At 40.5% G+C, this 18,311-nt stretch overlaps 1 protein-coding gene across 8 annotated transcripts in view; it reads right to left on the bottom strand.

Annotated features, from left to right (window-relative positions):
• CCDC9 (coiled-coil domain containing 9) overlaps positions 1 to 18,311 on the bottom strand; it is a 105,766-nt gene that overhangs the window by 18,690 nt on the left and 68,765 nt on the right. For all 8 annotated transcript variants that reach the window (XR_004540323.1, XM_033954517.1, XM_033954515.1 and 5 more), the window contains one exon: positions 6,339 to 6,780. Coding sequence is in view for 7 of the 8 variants with exons in the window: in XM_033954517.1 (XP_033810408.1) it covers positions 6,339 to 6,780 (442 nt within the window). In the remaining variant the exon portion in view is untranslated. The remainder of the gene's footprint in view (positions 1 to 6,338; positions 6,781 to 18,311) is intronic.

The following is an 18,311-nucleotide window of genomic DNA, read 5'->3' on the forward strand; positions in this document are numbered from 1 at the left end:
AGGTTCTTTTTAGAAAGGGGAGTTAGACAGGGTTGTCCATTATCTCCTTTGTTATTTGATATTGTTTTGGAACCTCTACTTTTAGCTATTCAACAATCAAAGGAGATAGAAGGTATTCCTTATGCAGGTCGGGAATATAAAATCTCTGCTTATGCAGATGATATTTTGATTCATTTGAGAAATCCGGAGTCAACCATTCCACATTTATTGGATTTTATTGATAAATTTGGAAAATTCTCAGGTTATAAAATAAATTGGAATAAATCAGAAATTCTTCCACTAAATGTACATTGTATAAAAGGCTTATTTGATTTGTTTCAGTTTAGTTGGAAGAAAGATGGAATAAAATATTTAGGAATTTGGATAAAAAGTACATTGGAAGAAACAATGAAGGTAAATGAAAAATCTTTATTACTAAAAGTTACAGAATTGTGTGAGCAATGGAATCCTTTGCATATTTCTTGGTGGGGGAGAGTGCAAACAGTAAAGATGATGATTTTGCCTATAGTTTGTTACCAAATGAGTATGTTACCAGTTTATTTTCAAGAGTCCTTTTACAAAAAATTAAATAATATTTTGACAAAATTTGTTTGGCTTGGGAAAAAACCAAGAATTGCTTTAGTATCGTTGCAAAAATCAATTGTGGAGGGTGGGGTAAATTTTCCAAACTTCTATAGGTACCATCAAGCCTATATATTGCGTCAAGGTATGTATTGGATCCTCCCTGAGCTTATTGATCATCAACCAGATTGGTTATATTTGGAACGGAATTTGGTGTCCCCTATGAGACTTCCACATATATTAAGTATCAGATTTCATAAATATTCTAAGGACAATATAATTTTATTGGATACTTGGAAAACTATTAAATTTATTGATAAATTAACAGAGGTACCAATAATGAATTCTACTTTACAGTCCTTATGGTTAAACACCAAGATTCAAATAGGCGGTGCTGGAATTGCTTGGAAGAATTGGATGCAGGCAAATATTAGGACATTAGATGATCTTATTTCTAATGGTAATCTGCTTGAGTTTTCACAACTGCAGCATTCATTTGGTATTTCAAACACTCAACAATATAGGTGCTTGCAGTTGAAGCAGGCAATTCAGAAGGTGTTCCCTGAATGGAAAAATTTAAAATCTTATTTTAGCTTGCAAATCCTTTGCTACCAAACAGATTTAATAGGACATCAGGCTGTCCAGTGGTATAAATTGATTTCTGGATTTTTAAATAAAAAACCAAAAAATAGTCTTAGAGACATTTGGAGTATCGAGTTAAAACAGCATATTTCTGTTTCTCGTTGGCCACGAATCTGGACTTGGAGATTAAGATGTACAATGTCAGCATCTATGAGACAAACATGGTTGTTTTTATTACATAGAATTTTTTGGACTCCAGTTTGGTTGAATAAAGTAGATAGTTCTAAATCTAATAGATGTTGGCATTGTCATATTGATATTGGGACTTTGGATCATCTTTTGTTTTTTTGTCCATTGATACTTGGTTTTTGGAAGTCGATATGGGGGCAAATTAATAATATTCTTCAAACCTCTATTCCTTTGACATATGAAGCAATAATTTCTGGTACGATTCTTCAGGATAAACCCACTTTGAATAAAAATAATAGTCGTCTTTTTATGATCCTATCAGGAATAGGTGTTCAAATGATTACGTCTAATTGGAAACATCATGATAGGATTAATTTTAGTTTTTGGTGGGCAACTGTATGTGCAACATATAAATATGAAAAGATTATGGCAGAACGTCTAGGGTTTATTAAATCTTGTAAGGGGATTTGGGATCCATTAACTAATTTTCTCGCATTATAATTAAAATGATTCCTTTTCTTTATGTTAGATTCCTATGCACATCCAGGGGGGTTCTGGGGTAGGGGGATGTTTTTAATTATTTAGAGGTATAAATTTCATAATATTTTGTAATATTGTTAGTTAAGTATACTTCATTATTATTGTAGGTTAAGAAGGGATTTAAAATATTTCTTGTATTAATTCTGATGTTAATAATGTATTTTCATACAGTATTCTTTTGATTTTATAACTGTATACATTGTCAAGTTTAAAATATCAATAAAGAAATTGAAAAAAAAAAAAAGAAAATGAATGGGTTTTGTCATCTCCATTCATTGACAGAATTAAATCTTGGCATAGATTCATAGATGACATATTTCTTCTATGGTCTGGTTCCGTTGCAGAGTTTATGTCTTTTTTCAATTGGTTAAACACATGTCATGATAACATTCAATTCACTTGTACACATTCATATCATAACATCAACTTTTTAGATGTCAATATTATTCAAACAGAAGCAGGATTTACAAACCAGAGTATATCACAAGAGCACAGATCGAAATACCATATTGCACTCCACCAGTTGTCATCCACTTGGTTGCAAATCTAGTTTACCTTATTCTCAATTCTTAAGGTACAAGCGTATATGCAGCACAGATGGAGATTTCAAACATCAGTCGAAATTTTTGAAAGAAAAATTTTTAAATCGAGGATATCAGCAAAGGAATCTGAATTCAGCATATAAAAGGGCAAAATTCAATAACAGAGAATTACTTTTGAATTCTGCTTCTAAAAAAACATCAAGACGAGGACATTTGTACTTTTGTTTCTCAGTACAGTAATGCCAGTCCAAAAATTTCTCATGTCATCAAGAGAAACTGGAAAATCATGCGAACATTGGACATTTTCAAACATACAAATTTGAGAAGTGCATACTCACACGGGAGGAATCTTAAGGAATTATTAAGTCCATCAGAATTGAAATCTATTTCAGTTAAGCAACCCATATTGAAAGGACATTTCAAGTGCGGTCATTGTTCCAACTGTGAAATTATGATACAATCTGACTCATTTGTGAATCCTTATGACAATAAACAATATCATACCAACTTTTTCAGTAACTATAACAGTACACATGTGGTCTACCTCATATTGTGTCCATGCGGACAGATCTACGTTGGCAAAACCATCAGAAGTTTAAAGATCAGATTAAATGAACATCGTTCCAATCTCAAGTGGATTAAAACAGAAGCACCATTAGTTGCTCATTGCAATGAATTCCAACACAAATTCCATCATTTGAAATGCTGGGTCATTGATCAAGTCACCAAATCCATCAGAGGGGGAGACCGTAATAAGCTCCTTTTAAGACGAGAACAACAATGGATCTCAAGATTACATTCATTAGAACCTCATGGACTTAACAACCAGATAGACTGCCATGTTTTTTTTCTGATTCTAATTTATTCTTTGTATTTTCATAATTTTTCAAGCCATTGGGTCCTTTTTAGTGACAGTTTTTGAATATGAAACTTTATTTATCATAGAATCATTATATGTTGGTGGGTCTCATTTATATAATCAATATAGTATAGAAAGAACAGTCATACATGAACTTTAGGTTAGTTCTAAATGTTTTGCTTTAATTTCAGTTTAAAATTTGCATCATTACAGTTAGTACATACTGGATAGCTAAATAAATAACAGCCTGTTGAATAATAAGTATCACAAACATTTTAGAACTTATCCATTATTTTGAAGTCTTTTTTGGTTCTATGCTCAGACATATAATTTGTATTTAGCATGTAAATTGTTAAACCCTCATGGAATACAACCTGCCACGGTATATTTAAGATAAAATTTGTTTATCATGACTTCACAATGTTCCGATTGGCTGAACAACCTCAGCGTTCAGTTTAAAAGCGAGCGCCATTTTAGTTAGTGTTTCATGACAGCAAAAGGAGTAGCGGTCTGTTATAAGGCAAGTACTTTAAATATATATCAATTAAAGACGATAACATATTCAATGTTCCGACACGCTGAATATTTTCAGCGTTCGGTTTAAATGCCAGCGCTATTGCAGCCAACACTTCTTTATAGTTCAAAGGAGCAACAGTTTGCTGAATTACGATACCATTTATTTTTGACGTCATCAATGTTTTGATAGGCTGAATAATCTCAGTGTTCAGTTTAAAAGCGAGCGCCATTTTAGTTCAGTGTTTCGTGACAGCAAAACATGCAGCGGTCTGTTACATTGCAAGTACTTTAAATATATCTCAATTGAAGACTGTAATATATTTAATGTTCCGATATGCTGAATATTTTCAACGTTCGGTTCAAATGCTAGCGCGATTTCAGCTAGCACTTCTTTACAGTTCAAAGGAGCAACAGTTTGCTGAACAGCGATATCATTTACTTTGACGTCATCAATGTTCTGATAGGCTGAATAATCTCAGCGTTCGGTTTAAATGTGAGCGCCATTTTAGCCAGCATTTTATCATAGTCAAAGACAGTAACAGTTTGGTGAATAGTTTTTCATTATAAGATCATGGTTCCATGAAGGGCTAGTATTATATTCAGTTAAGATTCTGTTACACTTTACATGTGATGTTCGGCAAATGAGCATTGAACAAATAGTTTGACTCACCAGCATATTGCAAATTTAACAGTTAATTAGTTGGTCAGTTAGTGCTTTTTGTAGTTATTTTAACTTCAAATATTATTCCAAAGATTTGTCTAGTAAAATATTGATATAATGTTCTCTTTTCTTCTTGTATTTAAGAGCAATGAGCACAATGAATTTCCATTGGTGAATTATTAAGCCTTATCATCACCCTTGAAGAAGCCTTACGGTGCGAAACGGACCTGGCCTCCATCGGGTCATTAAGATAAGTGCTTATTGATATTTTTGGGAAGCCAGTCAAAAAATTTTCTTGAATACATAAGTGCTGGTTTTTTAGAATGCTCATTGATAAGAAGAAAGTAAAACAACAAGAAGAAAGTAATAGAAAGTAGATAGAAAAAAATTGTCAATTAATAAAATAAACAAAACACATAAAATTGAGTTTATAGATTATTAATTAAAAATTCAAGGGTTTTTGACCTATGATGATACCCAACCCCAATATGATTGTGACTTATTGATTGCATTCTTGGGGTATTTTGAGGTCTTTTCTCCCTTGATTTAAATCACATTATATACACCATTGGTGTTCAGCTCATTTCACTGTCACATACTACAAGTGAGAGCGCTGTGCTGCTTAGGGAGAAGGGAAAGGTATCTTGACTGGTAAGTTGAATGCTGTCAACAATACTTGGAGTCTTGGTTATACTCACGTATCATTCGTATCACATTTGGCTGCCTATATGGTTGGCATCGTGGCAACTTCACAACCAGCATTTAAACTTGGGTGGCTGGGGCCTTCTTGGATGGCTGGAGCCTGCTAAGGCATGGCTCTAGCTGCCTTGTTGGGAAGACTGGATGGACTATCAGGGTCTTTTTCTGCTGTTCTTTACTGTGTTACATTCTCCTAGCACTGTTGCTGCTACTACTTTATGTAAACAATTTTTAAGAGCAAAGACCAAGGGCTGGAAAAACCCAGAAATGGGGACAACAGACAGCACCAGACTTTGTACACATCTGCATCCTCTTCAGACATTTCTATTATAAAAATAATGTTGATATGCCTATACAAATAAAATGAAGGCAGGCAGAGTAATGTGTGCTGAAGTCCCACACAAAAGTGGAGTGAGAGAGTAAAGGGGATAGAACTTGATATACCGCTTTTTGTGTGTGGTTACCATCAAAGCAGTTTACATATTTTAGACAGGTACTTATTTTGTACCAGGGGCAATGAAGTGGTAAGTGACTTCCCTAGAGTCAAAAGGAGCTGTAGTAGGAATCAAATTCACAACCTCAGAATGCTGAGGCAGCTGCTCTAACCAATAGACCACTCCTCCACCCCTTAGACAAGTCGCTTAACCTTCCATTGCTTCAGAGGCTGATATTCTGTGGGAGTTAATCAGGAAAGAGCCGCTCCTGCCTGGTTAACCCTTGCTGACCGTGACACTCAGTGAAATTTAATTGGGTAGTGCAGCTGAATCTCATGTCTGATTGACGCAGCAAGAAATTTTCCAGGCACCACTCATATTCAGTGCCAATTCCTGGATTAATATACAAAGTGGTTCTAACTCACCCAGATAATTTCCAGTAGCCACAGAAGACCCCAATATTCAACGCAACTATCCAGATATGGGTTAGCTCTGAATATCTGCATTTAATTCAGCTCACAGCAGCCAGTGTTTAAAAAACCACTAGCCACTATAGGCTGAATATTGACCACTTAGATCAAAAGCCCTCTGAGGGCAGAGAAATACCTGCTGTACCTGAATGCAACTCACCCCAAACTAGTGAAAAACATGTGAGCAACTGAAAGACAAAGGAACAGCAGAGCCAGGGATTAGACTGGAGACACAGTGAGAAAGCGGAACAGGCATCCCTATGACTCATGGAACACAGTTCTTACCTGCTACAATATCTTCTGGAGATTTGGGCGCAGGATCCACAGCCTGGGGAGGGCCAGCTTTCAAGCATCCCTTACTATTCTCTGCTCGGGGTGGGCTGTCTTCGTTGCTGCTGCGGGGTGACTGTTGCTCCATTTCCTCCCCCCAGTCAGACACTGGTTGGTACTCATCAGTAGGGGAGAAGGGGCTCAAGGGTTTCACCTCCTGGGTCGTGTTTTCAAGGCTGGGATCCGAAGGAGGCATTTTTAGCTTGGGGGTGCCATGTTGGCGAGGGCTCCTTTGGTCTTTCACGAGGACAGTGACTGGCTGACTCACTATATCCTCAACATCCTCCTCAGAGTCTGCTCCTCCAATAGTTGTTTCTTCATCTTCATCCTCCCACTCATCATCATCTTCTTCCTCAATCTTGGGTGATCTCTCAGGCTCTGGGCTTCTCTCTTCTTTCTGTCAAACAAGCAAAAAGCAATTTCAACCTTTATTCAAGATTCCACATTGCCCTGATCAACCTTTGGATAGAAAGGTGGTATGAAAATTTATGAATATGATTTTTAAAAGATTCTTATCGCCTCTGCCATACCAGTTTGAACAAGTGGGTTGTAGATCATGATTTTTCCAATGATATCATCAGTACATAGGCTGGTGTCTTCTGGAATTCTACAGAGCAAAAGAGTAGGGACTGAAAGATGCTTGCATTGCATAAACTTGAACTGCGATTTTGTGCAGGATTTAAATCCAGAATTACTACTTTATTCCAGAATGGTAATTTGGGTTTGTTACATTGAGGAGGTTAATATCATGTGTCTCCCTCTACATTGTTGGTGATAAATTTTTCTGTTTTTATATACATCACACATACACACACAGACATACACATTTCATCACTCCTTTTTGTACTTTCTAAAATATTTTTAATTTGTATACATGTGATCATTAAAATTTGTCATGATATATAGTTTTATATTTAATTGAGTTATTGTATTTTTTGATATATATTTCTAGGTTTATGGATGCTGGCTGTGGGTATTTTTTTCTTACTTTGCTCATCATTGGCCTCCCACCCCCCATACTTTTATGAAGTCATGTTAGACTTTTTTATCGCTGACCGCAGTGACGATAAAAAAAGCCTACTGTGGCTTCATAAAAGGGGGGTATATTTGTATTTAATCAATTTTTTTATATATTTGTAATTTATTTTATTTAGACCCCTGAGGAAGGCGTAGTCACCGAAACACTGGCATTGTTGGGTCCTCCTGTGTTTGTGTTTATACTTTCCTCTGTGAATAAAGTTGATGTTTGACTTCCATCTTCAGAATGGAAGCATCTTTTCATCCTTATTTTATTGCTCTATTGAATTTTTTCATGGGGATTGCTTCCTATTTTTTTGTTGCTGCCTTCAGGAATTCTCCAGTATTTCTCTACCTCCAGCAAACGGGTAAGGTTGTTCAGGCTGTTTCGCTCCTTGCAACTGAGCTTATTGGCCTTACTTCTGGGGTTTCATTCTCTGCAGGCCCAAGTCAGCTCCTGCAGCACTAGCTTGGCGTGGCTCTGGTCTTGCCTGTGAGGGGTGCAAGTGCCCATCTTCCCCTGGCACTCCCCTGCAGCATTAGGCAGGACTGAAAAAGAAAAACTGGGGATCTGGCTGGTTGCTTAGCAGCTTTATGACCCTGTTTGTCAGAGGAAGAAAGTTAATTTAGAAAAAGTAAACTATCCACACCTGGGAGGAGCAAGCAGCGGAATGGCAGGGAGCCCAGTTCAGTCCCAGGCTGTTTCCCACAGGTGAGCAGCAGCAAGCGGGCAGACTCTTGCAGACTGACGAAGTATGCAAACAGACCTGCAAACACTTCGCTATCTGGTTTCTCTCTGCCCTACCTGATGTTCTCCATTGGTGGGGGCAGCAGATCAGGATATTCCTGATGCAGATAAAGCTTCAGTCAAGGGACCTTTAGTCCCATTGGTTTTGATGGGAACGGTTGCCATTTTGTCATCATTCCCTCAATCTGTGCAGCTAGAAGAGGTAAAACCTTATCTTGGACTCCGAGGGGGGGAAGAATGGGGGACCATTTCCCCTACAGACCAATGGGATCTCAGGGGTTAGTCTACAGACTTTTGCTTTGATGGAACAGGAAGGTATTCCCTTGAAGGTCCCACTCCTCAACCTGGAGGTTTTGGATTGGTGAAATGCTGGCTTGCATGACCTGTGGGACTCAGCTCTGGACTGCCAGGATTATGGAGAACCAAGATATTGGCTTTCAGGCATTCAGCTTTGGAAACAGGAGCTAGCCAAGGTACTGCAGTACCATTTCTGGTTGTGGCTAAGTTTTGCTAACACCCTCCCCTTTGATTGCTCATCAGGGTTTCTCATTAAAAATTAGACTTGAACCTGCTGGCTCGCAATCCCTGTGGAAGGGGGTGAGCAGTATGGCTGTGATTTGGGACTCTTAATCACCAAAGTGTGGGTTAGCGCTATTGGCAGGGGGTTGGGTAAGCTCCCAGAGCTGTGTGCCTCTTACTGCGGGAAGAGCCAGGCTCCCTTTGCTGCTACAGGTGCCAAATTTCCTATGTGATGGGTCGGGTTTGCTGCGGTAATGGGTGGGACAGTTAGCCTCCACCTCTTTTGGTGCGACTTGATCAGGGTTAACAGCTCTCCTGAACACACTCTCTATTTGAGACTGCAGGGGGAGAGATGGATTTAAGTAGATACCCTGTCAGTGCCAAGGGTTTCATATGTTTCCCTCCCTACCACCTTTTCCATGTGCTATCCAATACCATTTTGGATTGGCCTTGGCCTGTGTGCCTTCTGCCAGCAAGATATGCCTGGTGGGCAGAGCCACCATAGACTATGTCAGTTCAGCAGGAAGATCACAGAGGCCATGGGCTGGCTCTAGTGTTGTGCCACATCCCTAAGCAGTTAAAGGCACTCTGCATAGATTATGAGATATATGCAACATGAGACCCAGCACTATGAAAATAGACAGGTAAAGCTGGTCTTTCTTTGCACTACAGAAATTTACTTCTGTAGGCAATTGATCATTGCAAGCCCAGATGAGGATGCTCAGCCTTCTGGACAGCAGTGGGGGGCTGAATTGTGAGTTCCCATGACCTACGAACTCAGGAGGAAGTAATTAAAGGATATAAATCTCAGACGTCCTGGGTCACTCGAGTTTCAATTTAGAGCAGTGGTACTGCCTTCCCTGTCATGTACAGCTTATTCAGGACATCAGGGGAGGGGTGAGGCGAGACCTAGGGGCTGACTTGGTTAAAGATGTCCTGAGATTCTGGAAGAGCAGACTATTGATCTATTCAAGGGATGGGCCTAAAGTTGAACTCCAGTTCAACTCCATTTGGGCTAGGCAAATCACTTACCTTGACACAGGTGGATTAGCTGCCACTTACCTCTCACTCACAGGTAGATTAGCTACCAGGAACCTAGATGAAGACGCTGAGCTCAGTCACTCTCTCAGGGTGTCCAGGCAAGTTCTTTACCTCCCTAGACTTGGCAGCAGCTTACCTCCACACTCCCATCAGAGCTAGCCACAAAGGTTTTCTGTGCTTGTGTGTTCAAGGTATTTCAAGTTTCAAGTGTAGCCCTTAGTTTTTTATGCCCTTGTGAATTATCTCCATGATAGCAGTGGTCAGTTCAGTTTCAGTGTCAAGCTGACTCGGAAGCTGAATCCAAAACATTCACAGCCCAGGTAATTCAACTCCCCCAGTGTCTAAGTTGTGTTGTCAAGTTTGCTAAGACTCTTCTATCCCACCCAAGAACTTGGAGAACCTAGGGGTACTGTTAACGCCTCTCAAGAGTACAGTGTTTCTTACAGAGCAGGTCAAGTGCTTTGGAGGCCTTGTGGGCGTGAGACCACTTGCAGTAACTAGGCTCCTTAGCAACAACTTTGGAAGTGGTCCTGTGGAATGAGTCCAATGTGAGTCACCTTCAGGCAGCTCTGATGTCACGCTAGGCTCCAAGGTCACAGGTCAATGACACTGTTTTGCCTCTGCTGGCTGAAGTAAGAGAGGAGCTTGTCCTGGTGGGACATTTTCTGGCATCTCTTGAAGGAGTCCCTCTGAATACTCCTGAATGTACTATAGTGATCAGACACTAGTCTTCAGGAATGGGGTTGCCCATTGCTTAATCGAGCTGTGGAGGAGAGATGGTTTCCTCTGGAAGCATCCTGAGCATTCAACTGGCTGGAAACATGAACCATTCAGCTGGCCCTTACAGAGTTCCTCTCCTTGTGGGGGAATATGATTCAAGTGGTCTTGTACCAGTACCAGCAAGTGGTGTTATACAGTACCAGCAAACCACAGCAAAGATGATACAACTCTATTGACTCAAAATTGACTCGACACATACGTGTTTTGGCCCTCTGGCCTACATCAGGGGTCTATAGATATCATTTGCATATTATATTTGTTTTTATTGTTATAACACCAAGTTTACAACTAAAACCTCATAATACAATATTCTTTCTTCCTCCTCTTTTTTAATTCTAATGTATATAGCATATATTTTTATTTGTATAACATTTAAATTTACATTTATGTCCTTAGGCAGACAATTCTGCATCTAATTAGATTGCTTTGGATCAATAAGGTATGTTCTCTATAATGTTCTTCCTGTTATAACATGTATTTTAATTTAGCTAAGTTTTATAATCAGTATTCTTTTGTTTATAGTTGTTTTATATTCATTTACACTTTAACTGTCAATGAGTTTTTCGTCATTGAGTGTTTCTTGACAAAATATGCATTTTTTTTACATCACCGAGGCATACCTCGACTCACACTGGCAACCAATTCAAGCAAGAATACTATTTAAATTCTACTATTATTTAAATCCATAAATGGCTTCATTCCTTGGGTGTGGGAGGTCTGTTTGCATATCGGCAAATTCATCATTATGTGAGGTCCTTAGCACGCCCGGGCTTACGGTTTCGATTGGGTAACCAATTTCGTCTATTTTTTGCCCAATTTTATGCTTGTGGCTTGACGGTGTCTGCGTTGCATGGGGCTTTGCGGCGGCTTACTCCTCAGAAGTCTTATACGGCTTTGGAGAACCGCTGGGGTAGAGATCTGGGCATACCTGGTGAGTCCTTGAACTTTCCTTTCCTTATTGGTCGTATCTCTTCTATTTCTATTAGTGCAGAACTGAGGGAATGCCAATTTCGAGTGGTTTATCGAGCGTATTTTTCCCAAGAGCAGGTCCACAAGGTTGGGGGCATTTCTTCTCCAATCTGCCCTAAATGTACACTGGGGTGCAACTCCTTTTTTCATGCATTTTGGGGATGCCCTCGAGTGAAAGTCTTTTGGAGAGCCGTACTCCGCTTCTTGGAGCGGCTTGTTGGTCACGCTATTCCGATGTCTCCGGTAGGCTTGCTTTTGGATAGATATGAATCTTTGCGAGTGCCTGCTCGGAGACATCGGTTGCTGATCCGGAAAGGTGCTGTTATAGGAAAGAAGGTCATTCTTAGCGTTTGGACGCAAGACATAGCGCCTGCTTACTGGGCTTGGAGGAATCGTTTTCATAATTTGATGCTCTTGGAGCAGCGCCATGCTCGATTATCTGTCAGGCGGTCGAAGATTTTCCTGCAGACCTGGGACCCCTACATTTCCTCGCTTTCCCCTAGGGCCAGAAGTCTGGTCTTAAATTCACTCCGTTGCTGATACCTTATGCTCTCAGCTGTTTTCCCCGGGTTGGTGGGTGGATGTTTGGGTGAGTGTGAATGGTGGGTATGAGTGGCTGGAAGTATGTGGAGTTCGGTGGGTAGGGTGGGATTACACATTGTGGGTGGGAGGATGGGATTTGGTTCTTTTGTTTGATATGTGCAAACAGCTTGCTCAGCATGCTCCTTTCTTGCTGGGGTTTTGGGTATGGATTGGGTCTCATGGTGTGGGTTTGGGATGGGGTGGGGGTTTGGGCTTTGGAGTGGGTGGGGATTGGGGGGATTCTTTGGTTGGGGTGAAAATGTGTTTGATGGTACGTTTGGTGTTTGCGACCTTGTTGTATTGTCGTGCTGTATTGTGTATTTACTGCTGATGTGCCAATAAAACATGATTTATACTAAATCCATAAATGGCAACACCCCAGCCTACTTGAACAACTGCCTAATCCAAACTACCACAACCAAACACAGGAGAACCCAGACACCATTCACATACCCTCCAATCAGAGACACCAAACGGAAAAAACTGTACGATGGCCTACTAGCCACACAGGCAGCAAAACTAGACCACCAACTCTCCAATCTACTAATCGCGACCCCAGACTACAAAACTTTCAGAAAAGAAATAAAAACCCTGCTATTCAAAATAATCCATGAAGACTAACTAACACTGTATGAAACATTTCAATCTTCTGAAGCAACTTGCTCTACTCTGTAACACCTCTGGACATGTCCAGAAATCCTCTTCTGTAATTCTGAAATCCTCTTCTGTAATCCGCCTTGAATCGCAAGGTAATGGCAGAATAGAAATCACTAATGTAATATTGTTATTTGCAATATTTCATATTTTATTGTTTTATGTTTCTCAATTTATGTTAAATTTTAATCACCATATTTTTGTAATATATGACATTTTAGTTGTAAATTTGATGTTGTTATCATTTACATATTATATTTCTTTTTATTATTATGTCTATAGACCTCTGATGCAGGCCAGAGGGCCTAAACACATACATGTCGGGTCACTTTGAATCAATAAAGGAGTTGTAGCACACTTGGTCATCTCTGCTATGGTTTGCTGTTGCTTCATTTTGCAAAGGTGTTTTCTTCCACTCGTGGGCAATACAGCACCACAGTTGTGGCATATTTCAACAAGCAATGGGGAACCAGGAGTGAGATGTGATAGGGTATGGGTGTGGCCCACTAGACTTTATTCAGGAGGTGGCAAGTATTTGCCAATGGGCAGAGTAGCAACCCTTGGCTCTTTCAGTGGCCAGTGGAAGGACAGAGCCCAAGCAGACTCTCAATTGCTCAATTTTGGACCCAAGAGAGCGGATGCTGGACCCAGCAGCTTTCCAGCAGGGTAGCCAGCATAGACACTCAGGTGAAGTAGAAGCCCCCAACATCTCCACTTCTCTCCCCGCCCCCCATGGCTCTAATTTGGAGGGTCCTGTGCGAAGTGACATGTCATCCTTCCCTGGTCGTTCTGGTTGCCTCAGATTGGCTAGGGTACAGATCTCATTCATCTGTAGCTATAATTTGAGTTTCTCTTTCCACATTAAAAATCATCTACCACTGGGATGCCCAATCTCGTAAGGTTTTCCTGCAATTTTCACATCTTGCAATTCAACAATTTTGAATAACTGTGTAATTTAATAATAATAATAACTTTATTCTTTTATACTGCCATAACCAAAAGTTCTAGGCAGTTTATACTAAAAAGAGCTGGACAATCAGCGGAATACAATAATACAGTAAAAAATACAAATATCTGTAAAATAGAATTTCAATACTAAAACTCACTAAGTAATAAACTTATCGAACAAAATGGTCTTAATTAAATTCTGAAAACTGCAATAGGATAACATAGCTTGCTGAATACATTTACCTAACCAAGATTGTTGCCTACCAGCTTGAAATGCTAGGGTCCTATCTAAGAAGGTCTTATATCTACACCTATTAATTTTTGGATAAGCAAATAAGTAGAAGTTTCTAGTTTCTCTTGATGCTCTATGCAACACAAAATGAGGAAAAAGGTAAACTGGAGACAATCCCGATATCAGCTTAAAGAAGATACAGGAAAATTTGAACAATACTCTTGCCTCCAAATGTAGCCAATGAAGTAAACAATAATATGGACTAATATGGTCGTTCTTTTTTAAAACCAAAAATCAATCGAACAGCTGTATTCTGAATTATCCTTAATTTCCTTAAAATTTTTTTGGGTGCTCCTAAAAAAGATTTTACAATAGTCTAAAATAGATAAAACTAATGCTTGCACCAATAGTCTGAACGATAAAGGATCAAAATATTTTTTTATGGTTCTTAATTTCCACAATGTAAAAAATCATTTTTGTACCACTAAGTTTGTGTGTTCTGCTAGTGTTACATGTCGGTCTAGTTATTCCCATCTCTAGATCATTTATAAATATGTTAAAAATCCAGATATACTTCTGATCCCCAGCGGCCAAGGCCTCCTCAGACAAGGCCTAGTAGAGAGACAGAAGATCCCATTCTTTTTTGATTTATAATCTGGCCCTTGAGATGCAGAGCCTTGCAGACCAGGAATTCTCTCTCCATGACAGCCATCCTCCTCAAAGCCCATACAACACTCCAACTTCTTAGCATACACACATGGATTTAAAGACTCTGAGCACTGAAAAGCACAGGTTCTGGACATGTTGGGGTTTTTCCGTAGCACTCACGGCCTACCCTACCTGTCCTTGTGGGATCTCAATCTGGTCCTCACTGTGCTAATCAGGACCATCCTTTGAACCACTGAAGGAGGCCTCCTTAAAGAACCTCAGGCTGAACGCAGTCTTCTTAGCAATTGTGTTGGCAAAGAGATTGTCAGAGCTGCAAGTTTGGTTTTGCCATGACCTCTCTCTCTCTCCTTCTTGGAAGAACGTCCTCCAGATATTTCCCTCCTTTCTACTAGAGGCGAATTCCCCATACTGCATGAATCAGATGTTCTGCCCTTCTTTGTGAAATGAGTTTCAGACTCACTCAGTCAAATAAAATGTACAAATTGAATGACTAGAGAGTTCTACCACGTTACATGTAGGAAATAAATTCCTCTACCTCAGGCCCACAGAAAGGCCTTCTAGCCTCCAAATCTTCCATTGCTCATTGAATCAAGGCAGCTGTTGAGGCAACTTATATTTATTGAAATAAGCAGACGCCAAGAGGATTGAGGTCTCAGGCACAAATCCTAGACAGAAGCCCGGGCACTCTAGAGTGATGTTATTAGCAGGGCAGAGATCTGGTTGTAGCTAATAAAGAGATTAAGTTCTTACTTTTCTAATATCTTTTCTAGTAGATAGGTATGTCATTCTGGACAGAATGGTATTCTCCTCATGCCCACGAGCCATGCAGAAGGAATTCACTCCAAATTTTTAACTCCACCTCCTTCTCCAGAGGGCTCTGCTTCCCCTTCAGTTTGTTCCAAAGCAAGCAATAGACTATATAGGAATGTATAAGAAGGAGGGGTACAGGGAGACTCTCCAAAATACAAATCTGTTCTGTTCTGAAAGTTTAACAAATATATTAAACATTTTAACTGAATAATCAAAACATTTAAAAAAACACCACATACTAATCAAGAAACATTTATGGAGCTCAAACATTCCCCCAATGAATTATAGCAACTGATTTTCTTCATACTCTTGATGTCTGACTGACATAAAAATCTCAGTTTTGACTCAAACTTCTTGAGACAGTAGGCATGTGGAGAAATAACTGACAGGGCGGGGTTTCAGAATGACACACCTATCTACTAGAAAAGATATTAGCAAGAAAGAACCTAATCTGTTTTTCTAGAGCAATAGGTGTGTCATTTTGGACAGTAGGGACATATAAAAGCAGTCCCAGAAATCTAGGGTGGGGCCTTTGCGCTTGCTCTTAACACTGAGGACTCAAAGACAGAATTCTCCCGTACTGCCATGTCCACTCTGTAAAACTTGGAGAACGTGCACAGAATGGACCAGGTCATTGCCCTACAAATCACCCGAGCTTCCGCCCACGAAGAGACTACGCTTCTTGTGGAATGCGTTTTCAAGACTGCCAGTTGCTTGCCAGAGGCAAAATATGCTGACAAGATGGCCATCCTTATTCATCTTGAAATAGTAGCTTTAGACGCTGGTCTACTGCATCTAGCCTGTCTGGTGAGCACAAATAGATGATCCGACAGACAAATTCATTAGTGACCTCTAGGTAATGAATAATAATAATAATAACTTTATTCTTCTATACCGCCACAATCTTGCGACTTCTAGGCGGTTTACATTCAAGAGAGCTGGACATTTCAGCGAGTTACAATATGCAGATAGTCATAGGAAATATAGAGTACAGAAACTTTGAGAAAGCGGAAATGTAAGCTGTACAGTTTGCTAAGCGAATATATAAAATATACAGTTTGCTAGGAAATTTCCAAGAGGACCTGTTAGGAAAAAGTCGCGAATTACAAAAAAAAAAAATACAGCAACAATTACAATATACAGCGAAATTCGGAAGACTCTCCTCATATCCAGCCTTTTCAGAATAAAGTCCTCCGACTCTGTGGTCTGAAACACTGGTAATCCTACTTCTTGATTGACATGAAACACCAAAATGACTTTTGGCAAAAAGGATGGAACCATGCACAAGGACACTCCCCCCTCTGTGATCCTGAGGAAGGACTCAGGGCCTGAAGCTCAGACTCGTAATGGCCATGAGGAAAATGGTCTTGACTGTAAAATCCAACAAGAACACCTCCTGAATAGGCTCATATGGAGCCTGACTGAGGCCTTGCAAAACTATGTTAAGGTTCCACGACAGAAACGGTTGTTTTACCGGTAGTCTGAGCCTCAGTGCCCCTTTAATAAATTTGGCTATGTCTGGATGCGAAGCCAGAGGTGCTTTATGTTTACTGGCTCTGAAGCATGAAAGGCCTACCACTTTGTCAATACCTACTTGGAGGAATGCTAGCACCACCGAGATCGGAACTCTAACGGCTCCACCTGCTCCTTCGTGCATGAGTGTTGAAATGTCTTCCATGCCTTAGCTTAATCAAAGATCATTGTAGGCTTCTTGGCTCTGAGGAGAGTATCTTTTGCACTCTAATGCTGCACATTCAAGAGCTATGCCATAAGACCAAAGCAATCCGGATCTTCTATAACCAAGAGTCCCTGAGATAGAAGATCAGGTTGCACCTGCAATCTGAGATGCTTGTCCCACTGAAGACGCACTAGGTCCACGTCCCAAGGCCTGTGTGTCCAATCTGGTGCTACAAGGACCATTCCCCCTGTGTGGTTTGTTACCCTATTATAGGCTGTGGAAGAAAAACGTACAAAAGCTCGCTCTTTGGTCATGGTTGGACTATGGTGTAAAGGCCTTTGAACGATGGACTGGAACACTGCAGCAGGTAACATCCACTCTTCCAGGTCTAAGGTATGCCTGCTGAGGTAATCGGCCTAAATAAACACTGTCCACTCCCATTACATGTGCTGCAGAGATCGCCTGTAGGTGCAGCTCTACCCACCAGAACAAAAATTGGGCTTCCAGGCTCAACTGCACACTCTTCGTACCTCCTTGAGTGATTGACGTACGCCACCACTGTAGCAGTGTCTGAGAAGACTTGGACTACCTGTCCTTCCAGACTCCTCTCCAGCTTCTATAATACCAGACTGGAGTTTCAAGCCATTCGTCTGTTGATGGACCACTTTCTCTGAGAGGCTGACCACCACCTCTGTACTGGGCATAGGTTGCAATGGCATCCCCAGCCAAACAAGTTGGCATCTGTTGTGAGAATCACCCATGAAGTTATCTTGAGGAGTATGCCCCGCAATAATGAATGTGGACGGAGCCAACAACCCTTACTATGGTGGGATTCCGGAGTCCACGGAAGAGTCGTATGAAGGGAGTATATTTGTGGAGACCACCGGGACAGCAGCACGTTCTAGAGGGCGCATGTGACCTTTTGCCATGGAGCGGCCGCCATGGAGCCCAGCATTTGAAGGTAGTGCCACACAGATGGGGCTCGCTTGACCATCAGTCCTGTTATCTGTGTGTAAAGCTTCTGGAAGATAAATCCAGCCTTCTGCCATATTAAATAGCACACCCAGGTATTTCAGTTAGCTCTTTCAAAAAGTCACTATCAAGCTCAGGCTGTGTAAGAGCTGGACCACTTGAGCCATTGCTTGATCTCCTTCTGAGAATGACAATGCCTTGATTCGTCCAGATATGGATGCACTTGCAACCCTGCCTTGCGGAGATGCGCTGCAACCATATCATGCGCTGCAACCATATCATGTGGGGTGCTGTTGCCAATCCAAAGGG

Source organism: Geotrypetes seraphini, chromosome 8 (assembly GCF_902459505.1).
Source record: "Geotrypetes seraphini chromosome 8, aGeoSer1.1, whole genome shotgun sequence".
In the NCBI taxonomy this organism is placed as follows: domain Eukaryota; kingdom Metazoa; phylum Chordata; class Amphibia; order Gymnophiona; family Dermophiidae; genus Geotrypetes; species Geotrypetes seraphini.